The sequence below is a fragment of the Anoplolepis gracilipes genome, chromosome 4 (genome assembly GCF_047496725.1).
Source record: "Anoplolepis gracilipes chromosome 4, ASM4749672v1, whole genome shotgun sequence".
In the NCBI taxonomy this organism is placed as follows: domain Eukaryota; kingdom Metazoa; phylum Arthropoda; class Insecta; order Hymenoptera; family Formicidae; genus Anoplolepis; species Anoplolepis gracilipes.
The window spans coordinates 1037831-1051712 of record NC_132973.1 but is presented as its reverse complement, the minus strand read 5'-3'; the positions used below and the strand labels follow the sequence as shown (position 1 = coordinate 1051712).

At 33.7% G+C, this 13882-nt stretch overlaps 2 protein-coding genes across 4 annotated transcripts; both read left to right on the top strand.

Annotated features, from left to right (window-relative positions):
* The first annotated feature begins 5920 nt into the window (after positions 1-5920).
* Task7 (TWIK-related acid-sensitive K[+] channel 7) lies at positions 5921-8694 on the top strand. 3 transcript variants are annotated; one of them, XM_072891584.1, is made up of 5 exons: positions 5923-6544; positions 6680-6835; positions 6996-7339; positions 7400-7518; positions 7641-8692. In XM_072891584.1, exons 1-5 carry the CDS (start codon positions 6418-6420, stop codon positions 7900-7902), a joined length of 1008 nt encoding a protein of 335 aa, XP_072747685.1. In that variant the 5' UTR covers positions 5923-6417; the 3' UTR covers positions 7903-8692. The 3 variants fall into 3 exon arrangements, with proteins under 3 accessions (XP_072747683.1, XP_072747685.1, XP_072747684.1); XM_072891583.1 differs by having other exon boundaries at positions 5925-6544; positions 7635-8691; XM_072891582.1 differs by having other exon boundaries at positions 5921-6544; positions 6996-7518; positions 7635-8694.
* Positions 8695-10067: 1373 nt separating this feature from the next.
* Positions 10068-13489, top strand: LOC140665441 (potassium/sodium hyperpolarization-activated cyclic nucleotide-gated channel 1). Its single transcript, XM_072891586.1, has 8 exons — positions 10068-10427; positions 10545-10766; positions 10881-11067; positions 11138-11272; positions 11360-11552; positions 11613-11804; positions 11902-12125; positions 12217-13489. Exons 1-8 carry the CDS (start codon positions 10204-10206, stop codon positions 12502-12504), a joined length of 1665 nt encoding a protein of 554 aa, XP_072747687.1. The 5' UTR covers positions 10068-10203; the 3' UTR covers positions 12505-13489.
* Positions 13490-13882: the final 393 nt, after the last annotated feature.

The window sequence follows — 13882 nt, the reverse complement described above, 5'->3', positions numbered from 1 at the left end:
CGAATCGTACATTCAGCCTGGAATAATGGAAAAACGGGGAAAAATATTTTTTTTTCCTACTATATGTGTGCAATAGTACGGGCTCATTGATCGTCTGGAATAACGTGTTACGTTATGGACGCAGAAATTTTTAACTGGTCAGACGATCATGATAAAATAGATATAATGATCTGGACGGACGTAGAAGCGCTAGTTAGCTGATGGCCGTAATTAAGATCCAAGCACTTAATCAACGGAGCAAAGTATGTATAATCTGTGTGTGATACTTTGTCTCCTTGCCGTTTGGCTTTCATAACATGGTTTTTTATGACATGGTGCACATGGAAAATTTGGTTACTGTCAAATTATATTATAATGAAAGACATTCAAGATCTGACGTCAGACGGTCAAATTACAAGGTTATCACGCACGTGGAAGACACGGCAGGAGACGCGGAGTTAGCAAAATAAGCATTCTGTTACAAATATGTAAGGGCTGTTGTGTCATATACATATATATGTATGTATTATATTTCATAAATTGAACACAAATTCGTAAATTACATTTGTCTAACACTGCGTAATGATGATCGTTGTAAAGATGACTTAATTATTATAAGCTATAGAAATAGTAGCACCTGTCTCATCATGCTTCGAGCATAGCGTTGAAAATAAATGAAGGACGTGACTTTCTAAAGAAAGATGTAATAATCTATTACCTAGAAGTGGTCTCGAAATCGTCTCTTGAGGCGTTTGAAAAATATGCATAATTTTTTTTTTCTATTTATTATTTTATGAAGTTCTACTTTTTCTCGTTACAGTCTGACGTCATACCCGTAGGATTCCATTTAAAAAATTTAAAAATACGATTACTCTCAAAGGAAACTATAATGTCAATGAAAAGCTTCAGTAAATCCAGTTTATAAGCAAAATAAAAATTTTAAAAGAATTTGTCGCGCAATGAACTGGAACTAGTAGTAATTGTAAAGACTGGAAATTCGATGATGTTAACGATCGTGTTAACGGTGCAAATGGATTCACGAATAATGCAAATACGTATCATAACTTTTTATGTCACTAAAAAGTAGAATGTGTGTGTTAGGTAGAGCGTTACTTTCAAATACTTATATGCTTGACCTAATTGCGAGAAAAACAGAGTTCGCGATTCTAACAATCGAGTTGAAGTGTTCGCGTAGATTAACAAATAAGAAAGATGTCGAGCAAATCAAATGTTTGTAATAAAAGCATTTTAATGATGTAAAAGTTTTCTTTCAAAACATCATAAAATAATTGACAAGTGTTTTAATAGTTCCGATCGTATTTCGCATGTATTTATTTCTCATCTATTTAACAATCACTTTAACAAATCAATAAACGTTTGGAGTTCAAATTATGTTAAAAGAAAAAAAATGTTAATTCTAAAACTTATTTAAGCATTTGACAAAAAAATAAATAAATTTATGTAAGACATAAATATTTCTAAATTTTATTTCTCGTAATTTTAATTAGATTAATTTATATTTAAAATTTCAATGACACGTTAATACTTGACAATATTTATGTAATTGTCAATTTTGCAACCGAATCCATGCATTAATTTTCTTATCAAATATGTATGTCTCTGTCACATGTTATTTAAGTATCAAAGTTAGATTGACCATGTGATATATTGTAAAATTGGAAATTGGGTTAGTTATTTCTGCATGATAAGCAAACAAACAACCGCGACGACAAAAGGAATTTCAATTTTATTTATAATAGATACGCGAAAAGCGGTGAAACGATGTGCAAGATCCATTTACCACGTTTAATCGGGGGAAAACGACGTCGCGGTATTATTTACTCGCAACACATCGATTATTATTTACTCGTGACGTTACTTCCCAAATGCTTTCTGCGTTTCCTGATTAAATTTTCATCTCTTAACGCGTAGTAAGGTACGCCGAGATGTACGCGTGAACGTGTTTAAAGTAAGAGCAGGAATAATCACGGAAATGTGAAAGTGATGTTATCAGTCTATTACAATTTTTGAGATAAACGTGCCCAGATTGTGTAAAATCCTGCGTATAACGCGTATATCGATACGACGCAGTTGTGAGATTGTAACAGACAGCGCTGGAAAATAACGAAATAAAATGAAAAATGAATGATAGAAAACAAATTATACTTTATCAGTATCTCGTAACTAGCTTCTCACATAATTCTAATATTAGGGAATTACATATTTCAGAGAGATTTGTTTCAATATTTAATATTGCACGCTTTTCATTATTTAAACTTAAAATGAAAAGCTTAAATCTTTTTATTAGTTGTCAGAGATATTTCAATTTTTTCATTTTCACCCTTAGATATTTAAATTTTTAACTTTTTATATTTAGATTTTAAAATTTTTACTTTTATTTTTATGTACTTTTAGTTTTAGGTTATTTCTAATTTCAAGTCTTTAATTTTTGATAAGAGAGATGTCCAATTTATTTTTATTTATTTTCATTAATCAATAGACACGTGTATATGTGTGATCTGTAAAATTTACATGAGATTTTCTGAATCGCATTTCCCAATTTTCGCCTTCGTTAATTTCGCCCTAAAACGGCTGCGAAATCTTTTTTGATGCATAGGTGAATGAAATCGAAAGGAAGGTTGGTCAACGATGCAGAATCAATGCACCATCCAAGTTCATTGCTTATGTGCAAGGATAGATACGTATATTCATTCTAACTTGATGAAGCGCATGAAATGTATGCTTAGGTTAATGTTATTGACTTTATTTCAGTTTCTATACAAATCGATTTACGTTGGTGTTACTATCAATACTTTTTATCATTTTTCTTATGCGACTAGATCGTTTATCACTTTGCAGGAAAGTAGACAGAAATCCAAGCAGAGTATATCTCTGTAAAAGGACTATTTTTACATGCTGATGAATGTTTTTTTTCTAGAAACAGTGTTGAAACAATTTTGCTTTTAATTTTTTACTTTGTAGACATTTTTTTAAAATGTTTGCATTACATTTAATATTTATGTTAATATTTATTATTAGATTATTGAAAATAAAATATTAATTTTATATTAGCAGAATGTTAAATAATTTTAAAGAAATAAAAAACACATAAAATAACACAAATAAAAAAAACATTTTTATATATTACAAAATTGATTTTGAAATTATCTTAAAAGTTACGGATTTTTATAATATTCAAATTCCAAAGAACACTGACGGTTCGAAAATTGCAATCTATTTAATTGCAATTTCAAAAGTAAAATACGTGTATATGTATTTTATTTTCTGCCGAATTAAAGACAAAATATTTCTACGTAGAATTACAAAGTGATAGAGTAATTTCACGCTTACTCTCTGCTATTCTTTTCACAAACATTTGCACCCACGCGACTCGTTGCCGTTGATATACGATATCCTTCATGAAGAAACATCTTCATCCTTAGTAGTATCGGCTGTTTTCGCGTACGTTTGTCGCAAAAATAAATAAATATATATATATATATATATATATATATATATATATATATATATATATATATATAATATATACATACATAATAAATATATACATAATCTTTTTCTCTTTCTTTATCGATCTGTCATTATATCCTTAAACAGAAAAAAGAACCGACGTTAATTAACATCTTGTTACGTAACCGATATTAAATCCCATTAAACTCATATTGCATTGAAATACAATGTTCATTGTAAATATCGAACATAAAAAAACGTAAAGAAGGAAAGATAAAAATATTTAAAGCGCATTGCGCTTAAAATAAATATCATTAATGCAAATCGAAAAGTGCAGTTTTTCTTGATAGATACGGTTACACTTTTAACCGATTGCGTCTTTTGTTAGGATGATAGGGACGAAGGCAATTTTCTTAGAATATCTTTCCTTCGTGTCCTTTACCTCGTTCAACAGCGACGCAATATAGGTCGTTGTTCAACAAACAAGATCGGTAGCGGTGCAATCTATCTGTATGCAAATAATCGGATCTGCGCGTTTGATATGCACCGTTTCGTATGTATTGCATTCATTGGAATGGATCCCTGTGGAGCATGTCACGCTAGATAACTTCTCAAAGCCTCCTTAATCGGGATTTGCGGAGAAGTGTTATTAAACAGCTCCTTCACGTGAGAACGGACGGAAATTTATGAAGCAGAGAGCAAAGAGAAAGTTAAAAAGCGAATTCATAAATCATCGCGAAAAATACGATGTGTAGTGATATCGCAGTTCAGCCATAAAATCATGACTAACATAATGATGTATTCACATTAATAAACTTGCAATACAAGGTGCTCAGTGTCATTATCTTGAAGAAGAAAAATATGTAAGAGGAATATTTAAATATTTTTTAGCAACGATATAATTGTTCTGAATATTTATACGAGATGTCTTGTATATCTTAGAGTAAGAATAGCGTGAAAACTTTCAAGATTGAATCGAAATTTTTGATGAGCAGTACGTGAGAATCATAGTTTTTAGTTTTTATAATTTTCATTTATATAACATGCATTTTAACATTATTTTCAATGGTAAAATTTTTCACTTTTTACGTTTCTGCTCTAGAAGAAAAGTTACAAAGAATCGATCTTTATATAATCCTTTATATAATACGATTAAATTTTATACAAACGTATGAAAGGCACGATTGGAGAATTTTCTCTAACAATAAGTCAACAGAGACAAAATAATTCAGATTTCTAAATAAGTTTGTTATATATAAGATTGATGTTGAAAAAATGTGTAATTAATTAACAAACGCTTGAAAATAACATTAACTCTTCCGCTTATTAAATTCGCGCAATATTTATTATAATATTAATTATTGCATTAAATGTATAAATTATTTTTATTATTAGAATAAAATTTATATTCTATTTATTTAAAACTAATATAATAAAATTAATAAAACTATACTAATAAAATTAACATTTTCGTTGAAAATATTTTTGCCACCAAATAAATTTTAGAAATATTGGAAAGAGTAATATTTTTTTACACCTTTGTGTGTACATGTATGTGATAAAATAACTGTCTTTTTTCGTTGATATGTTTTATACATGAACATGCTCGTTTCTCTTCTTTTCCAGTTTTATGGTTATCCGACTTTACGACAATTTTCAAGGATGCATGGTGATCTCTCGTGACATAGATATTATTGCCAAAAGCAGCCGAAGAGGAGCCAAATTGGCAATAAATTATAGAAAAAAATGTCTGTAGCTTACGTAGGTTTACAATAACGTTTTGTTCTGACATTTTCTTACGTACTTTTACCGTATCTTTTGTTGTCATGTTTTTAGTGAGGATAAAAAAATGATTATTCTTTACATTCAGTAGATGACAAGTTTCTGATAATGACTAGAGTATTTCTCAAGAAAGTCAAGAGTTCAACGTTCCTATTGTTCTCTTTTTATAGACTTTGCAAAGAGTCTCAAAATGCTATAAAAAGCTATTTCAGAAAGTTTATAAAGCAAGGTACACGAAAATTATCCATTATGCAATTTTTTATTAATATTTATTATCTTTTAATCTTTTAAATACTAAGTCCTTTATTTATGCAAAGAAAAATCTAAACATTACAATATAACATGTAGCATATCTATATTCTTCTACCAATTATCTACAAATATTTTATAATCTTTTTAATTAATGAAATTCAAAAATTTAGCTTAATTATATTTTGCATAGCTTTTCCAATGACAACAGAAAGTATAGCGCCTTATTATCAAAGACAAAAAATATCTTTGAAAGGTATTTCAGAAGTCGCATTTAAATAATGAATTATTTAAAGGATTAAAAATAGATGAATAAATTTGTAGATAAGTCGGGATGCAGATCGCGAATCGAGTTATCGACAATAGATTCGCGTTTACAAAGGAGGTCAGTACTTCTCGCGTTGACAGCCTGTGTATAATCGGTGACCTCTACTGTCGCGACAAAGATACGTTGTACTACTATCTCTAAGTCACAATATTGGAGAGCGGTTATCACTCGATTATATCGTCAGCGCGCGTTACCATGTGATGCTGAATCATCACAACCACCCGTACCTACCCTCCGAAGAAATCAACTACGGCGCATCCCTTCGGTTTCTCCCTCTACTATCGATGCGCGATCAATACTCGGGCGTAGAGTAGCGTGTAGCAGTTGTTGTCTCGCGAGTATTGTCCCAACTCTCGCGGCAACCCGATCTCTAGGACGTGCGCTCCGCCTGATATGCCGTATAAACCCTCTGCATGGGCGTCCATTTGTCCGGTGCGAGATAAATATTCATTCGCGCGCCGTGTGCACGGGACGTGCTCCCGTATAAATGCCGCCTGTCGCGGGGAACGTTGCCGTCAGGGGAAATCTCGGGCAACTCGTTGAATTTTTTATTCTGTAGCGCGCCGTGCGTGCGTGCGATACTCTCTCAGAGGGACAAAACGGCGAAGATGAAGAGACAGAATGTCAGGACACTGTCGCTGGTGGTGTGTACGTTTACGTATCTTCTTGTTGGCGCCGCGGTGTTTGACGCCCTTGAATCGGACACTGAGAGGAAACGCTGGGAATTTCTCTCAGGTGAGTCCCTCCGCACTCATTTATTAGTTATTTACGTCGACAGATATTTTTATTCGCGGATCGATAATTGATAATTAATTATTTCCGCGCGGCGGGAAATGCCGCGGAAATTTCCTTCTTCCCTGCTCACTGCAGAGATACGCCGTAATATGATGAAGAAATATAACATTACGCCAGAGGACTACAAGATGGTCGAGATCGTGATAATAGAGAATAAGCCGCACAAAGCTGGACCGCAGTGGAAGTTCGCTGGTGCCTTCTATTTTGCCACTGTAGTATTAGCCATGATTGGTGAGTAAGTTTGCGTATAAAATTTTCAAAATTTTGATATTTATTACAAAATAATTCTAGAAGAGAATGCAATAATAATATAAATTTAATAAAAAAATTATATTACATTTATTCAAAAAATCAATTTGATTAATATGTGCGTATATAATTTTTTTTCAAGGTTACGGACATTCCACTCCGGTGACTAAACCTGGAAAGGCGTTCTGTATGGTGTATGCGATGGTGGGAATCCCACTGGGACTGGTAATGTTCCAAAGCATCGGCGAGCGATTAAACAAATTTGCATCAGTCGTGATCAGGCGAGCGAAGACGTATCTTAGATGTCAAAAAACCGAAGCGACAGAGATGAATCTTATGTTGGCGACCGGTCTGCTTTCGAGTATAATTATCACGACGGGTGCCGCAGTGTTTTCACGATACGAGGGTTGGAGTTACTTCGACAGTTTTTACTACTGTTTCGTGACGCTCACCACCATAGGCTTTGGCGACTACGTCGCTCTTCAGGTAGACCATGTCTTACTAGTCGCATGTAAGAAACGGATTTTGATACATTATTCTTCGCAGAACGACCAAGCGCTTTCCAACAAACCTGGATATGTGATTTTGAGTTTGATCTTCATCCTCTTTGGCCTGGCTGTAGTCGCTGCCAGCATTAACTTGCTCGTGTTGCGCTTCATGACAACGTAATGTTTTTTTCTTTTTTTTGCAACATACTTGGAATAATGTCGTACAACTGTTTAATAAAAAAAAAAAAAAAAAAAAAAAAAACATTATTCCTTGCAATAATACCTTGTTACAGGGACAGCGGGGAAGCGCGTCGCGATGACAGCGAGATGGTTTCCGCCTCTCATCACGTTTTAACGTTAGACGGCGAAGTTATGGCCGTAAACGGTAAGCTTCTGGCCAATCAGGTGCCGATCGTGCACGACACGGATGATTGTGTGAGCGTGTGCTCCTGTACCTGCCTCGGTCCGGCGACCTCCGAGCTGTTGGATCCTTCTGGGTATCAGGGTTACCGGCCGCCTCCGATCTCAGCCAGTCTCCGAGTGAAACGCGCATCTGTCTGATGGAGGGAGTTTCGTCGTCGCAGTCTACGTCGTCGACTTTCGAGAGCCGACAGCCGGGAACTGCTCGGTATCGACGTGTAAGGGTCGATTTCCAACGCGAAACTTTCCGAGGGAGGATCATTTGCACCCTGTGATACATCCGCGGGGAACGATTCATAACGTTCGGTAAGATTCTCACCTTCTGCGGAGAGTAAAATTAATAGAAAAGACAAAAAAAATACCCGACAAAACATTTCTCCGATGTGTTTGATACATGTGTAATAAGGAAACTGACTGTTAATCGTTGTCCGACATTGTCGGGGATGTTTGTGAGAGATGCTTGAATTGTATTCCTGTTGCATTTCTTCCCAATGTTGTACCGATGTGTATTCCCGAAGTTGATGCATTTTGATAATTAATGTTGATCGACCGAATCGATTTCCGACACGTGTATGTTGTATGCGTAATCCAAGTGTTATATACACTCAATTTATGTCAGATGATGAACGGCATTGTAGTTGCCGTTTTGATTGAAAAATATCGATACAGAACGCTAATTGTCTGGGTGATCCGAATGATGATCCTGCAATATCGTATCGTAGCAAAAATATGATATCCCAGTACCTCAAAAATAACATATGCGAGCTCAGACGCGAATTATCGGATAGATAATCGCGTATTTATAAATTGTAGTACTATCAATGTTGTATTAATATGTATGTGAAGTTGAAGTAGATTGGCTTCCAACAGCTTAGAGGTTTTCAAATTTAACCGAGCCAACTTGACAATCGAAAACTATTTCAGATTAAAAAAATTTTAATATAATTATTATATTCACTATTTATATAAAAAAGTATATTCTCTTTATTTTATTATAGATTATAGTGCGTTTTTGGATATTATAAAATATTTTAATCTATAAATGAGAAATAATTTAAAAATTTCTCCTTTCGCTGTTCAAAATATTTTCTTCTGTGGAATATATTTGAGAATCTCTAGGCTATAAGAGAGAGAGAGAGAGAGAGAGAGAGTATTTGTGCAGTATCGCACGAACTATACATATGAGTATAAATACGATAGAACAATATTCTGGCCTGAATAGCACAATATTATATACATATTTCCATATTTATATCCGTAAATGTAAAGAAATGTCGCCTCAAGAAATAATCACTTACATGCAGATTGCAGACGTGTACGCATGTGTCACAAGTTGTATTTTTTTAAGACGTTTATAAAATAAAATAGAAAACGCCGAAAGAGAAAAGAGAAGAACAAAATAAAAAGAGACAGAAAGAGGAAAGGTGTATCCAGGAAGACTGATAACTCAAATTCTCTCTAAATCAATTGTTATACAGCTTAAATTTTTACAGAAAATCTTTTTTCTCTTGTGATTTACTTGCGCCGATATCTTTGAAAAAAGTATTTTTTAATAAATTTGATCTTCCATATTGTAACGCATATAACGCATGTAACAAATATCACACATAACAATATAAAAATAATTTAATTCTTTAGATATATTCATTGTTTATTAACAATTAAAAATGGACGTTGCATTTAAAGTGTTTATATTTACGTTGTAGTTTTAATAATTCGTGTTAAAATTGTGTGATAAAATATGAATCCAATTACACAGAATATTGGATACCGATTGAGAGGAAATGCTTCTTTTGTTGTATAACCCGTTATATTTCATCAATTAGAAAATACGTAATCATGATCGTTGTGATTAATATACGCACAAGTTGTAATAATATTCAAAAATTAGTTTCACATGAGAGAAAAATTCAATCTAAAACGCATTCAATATCATTAAAATTTGAGACGTATCGTAATGTGCACAATATTTAAAAAGTGCACATTCATTCCCGCAGAATAAAAAATAGACAAGCCGCTCTAAGCAATGCGATAGATGATTATTGTAATATTATTATAAGATTTATCCTATACGCCTGTATATTTTTTAATGTGAATACATTTTTAATATACACATATACAACGTGTCATAATTAATTTTATATAAAATATATATATAGAATATAGAATATAGAATTTCAGAGCTGATGTTTTTTAACCGAAAAACTACTAATTAATCCATCGTTTAAAATTTAAAAGATTAGAGTCACCGACGAGAATCTAATATAAAATATTATATTGTCGGTATTTTTTTATTATCCGAGAATTTTCGGAAAACAAGAGAAACTCGCTTTTAATTCTGCATAATAATTGCATTTTGATTTAACCTAATATGTCCATTTGGAAATTCTTCTCTCTTTACTGATGGTGAAAAGTTGATTTTTTTCTTTGTAATATTAAACTATGACTGAACACGTGTGTCAATTTTTGAAGCAAGAAAATAAGTATCCCTTTGAGGCTATAAAACCATTGACTTTCAAAAATGTGTGGACAGCGTGGTGCGGTATCAGCAAATATACTCCAAAATGCAATCTTTACATGGACAGCATGGCTATGATAAATACCGAAAGAGCAAGACATGCCGCGCACAAATATTGGTGGATAATCCATCCGTTTAGTTATGGCAGGTACATTTTAAATATGATAAAAAAAATGTTTAAATAGATGTATGTGCGTAATGTATACATGTATGTGTATGTGTGTTAACATCGCTTTTACTTTATGCAACGTAACAAGATTTACAGATTTGTGTGGGATATATTTATGATGGCAATATTTGTGATCGCCTTCTTTACAATACCTTTTATGATTTGCTTCGTCATAATGGACTTTGAATTAATTCATCTAGACGGAGTAAACATTCCAATTTATGCGATCTGTTGGTTGGATATAACGTTCAATTGTATTACAGGATACTATGATAAGAAAAATATATCTGTCGAATTGAAACCTACTAAAATACTAGTGTAAGATCGTAGAATTAATACTTTAATTATGTTTTGCTTGATTAATTGTTGTTTATTAATTTTCGTGCGTAATACTAATTATAAAAGAAGCAAAATTAAAGGAGCGCTTTATAGGTCCTATCTAAAAGGATTTCTTGTGCCGGATGTGCTATCGTCTCTTCCGTATGATCATATGACACTACCATGGCGAAGACTTCCGGGAGATAATCCCTATTACATCGTTATCTTACTTAATTTAATGCCTGCCATGAAGTTAACACGCTACTACACCCTTCATTTAAATATTCAATACCTATTTACTGTAATGTTTTCTCTGATATTTTGTTGCACTTATAATGATAATATATTATTGAACACTTTTTATTTTTCAGCATCTTGAAATAGAGAACTTTTATATTGAAATGTGTACCACGCTATTGCTGGGATTATACTTAATCTTCTGGTTTTCTTGCCTGTGTTATTTGATACCAATCTTAGTGATGAACCTTGTCAACATTCCACCAATAGTAAGCATATATATATGCAATATGTATTCAATTATGTCGCGTATATTTCTATATAAAACAATTATAAAAATATTATTTCATGAAAAGGAATGCGAAGAATGTTGGATGATGAGATTGGAAGACAACAGTCTTAACTACAGGTTAAAAAACGCTATATTTATCGTACTGGAAAATATATTGGCAAGTGGCTATGGTTTATACATACCCGAGAAGAATGGTCATATCATTTTTAATAGTCTTCTTATGATTATCGGCAGATTCATTGTGTGTTACATGCTGGGTAAGCTATTATATATTTGTCAGAAATTGCGTTTTCATTAGGCATGTCATTGTCTTTCAGTTATGTTCCTTCGTATGAAAGCGAAAAGAAAAGGGTCCGAATTAAAGTTTCAAGAACTAATAGATCAAGTAAAAGCATATATGAGACAGAAGCAATTATTGCCACATATGAAGAAACGTCTGTTAGCTTATTATCATTATCGTTTTAAGAAAACTTATTTTCGCAGTAAACGGATTTTATCAGAATTAACAGGTTAATAAAACGTATCAGACTTAATTACATACGTAACAAGGTGTAAAATTTCTATCGAAATAATAAATCCCGACATTCTTATCTAAATTTTTCACAGAACCGTTACGTGACGAGATTGCGGTTGAGGCCTGCCGACGATTAATCGATAACGTGTTAATCTTTAAAAATTTGCCGAAGAACATTCTGCAGTCAATAGTGAAAAACTTCAAGTTCGAATTGTATTTGCCGAATGAGGTAATCATTAAAGCTGGCACTCAAGGTGACTGCATGTATTTCTTATCGTCAGGAACCGTCGCGGTTCTGACGCCGACTGGGAAGGAAGTGAGTATTCCAACGTATTTGCGTTCGCGTTCGCGTTCGCCTTTCTTACGAGGAAGGAGATTTATTCTGCGTATTATTTTATTTACGCGAGATGTGCCACTTGACTGACGGTGCCTATTTCGGCGAAATCGCTCTCTTGGTGGCGGATCAGCGGAGAGTTGCCAGCGTCATCGCGATCGATGTCTGCGAAGTATATCGACTCGATCGTAAGGACTTCCGTCAGTGCATAGTCGTGCATAGCGAGCTATTCGCCGAGATCGAACGCATCGCCACGGAACGCGTAGAGAAAACCGTCCGTGTCGAGGAACAGCACAAGCGTTTCTTAATGCGTCCAAGTCGCGTAGCGAATTTACAGAAGCCAACGAAAACTAAAGTTTAAGTATGCTTAATTTTTATAAATCTTTGTAAATTTTCTCTCGTTTCCAACTGAAAGATGCATTGACAATCTGTAATTTTTCACCTTGCATAATTGAAATAACTTTCTTTTTTGCGAAAAATGTGTTTTCATCAACGAGTAATTATGCAGAAATAAAATTGACCTTTTTCTCATAAAATAAATTCGTTTTTTGTCACCGCAAAATAATAATCATACTGATTGTGTAATCATATATTTAAGGAGCTTATATATTATTATTGTCCATACAATAATCGTACATTGTGGTGGTGATGGTATGGTATTCTCATATTTATATATATATCTACTTTTATATTTTAAAATTATATATATATATATATATTATATTAATCGTTATATATACCTATATATAAGGTACTTATAGTTACAATAACATCTCCGCTAAAGACTTTACGGTAGCACTGTCGTGACGAGCTATACTTCTATTGATATTATGCTTGAGGGATATGAATCGTGGTTCTTTCTTTCTCTCTTTTTTTTTTTGGCAAGTTTCTTCTACAAGAAAGTCAGAGCTTCGTGTTGAGACTCGTAGTATCGATCGTGATGAAACGTCGTTAATGTATCAAGGGTAGGGAAAAGCTCTGTGACACACTTTGTCAATACAAGGAAGACAGCAGATCATTATCGACATAACTGACATCGTTACGCGCGAGGTAAGTTCCAATGAGTCCGCGAGATTCGAAGGTCTCGATTAATCAGCTTCATCATTCTAATCGTAACGTACTGCGAGACGCACCACGGTCGTACCTACGGACATGGATGGTCGCTGTATAAGATATTGCCGTTCTGTTCTGGGATATGTGTCTGGATTAACGACGGTGCGACGGTGTAAATTAACGGTGAACGTTATATCTATGCGTAAAACGACGACGACGACGACGACGACGACGACGACGACGACTCGGTTCGCAGGCGACTACGATACCTCGAAGTCGCACGACATAAATAATCATTAACGATTGACCTACGTGTCTGTAGAATGCGCGATTTTCAATCTTCCACGTCGTTCTTCCATGTGTTTCTTCCAAGGCGGTTTCTCATCCACAACTAATTTCGGAATTCTTTCTGCGGAAACAGCTGATCAACGTCAATTGCACACTTACTAAATCGTCAATTAATCGGGTCACTACTCTACATATACTTGTCGCTATAATAATTTTAACATTCTCGTTTCTTGATAAATGTCTAAGGGAACGCGGAGGAGAAGAGTACTTAATATTTTCGTCGATACTCTATTCTTGTATTTCGCGGTTTGAAATTCTTTGTGATACCGCGGATAAATCTATAATCTAATAATTTAGATATATATACGAGATGATATACATGCGCCGCGCATTTCGGA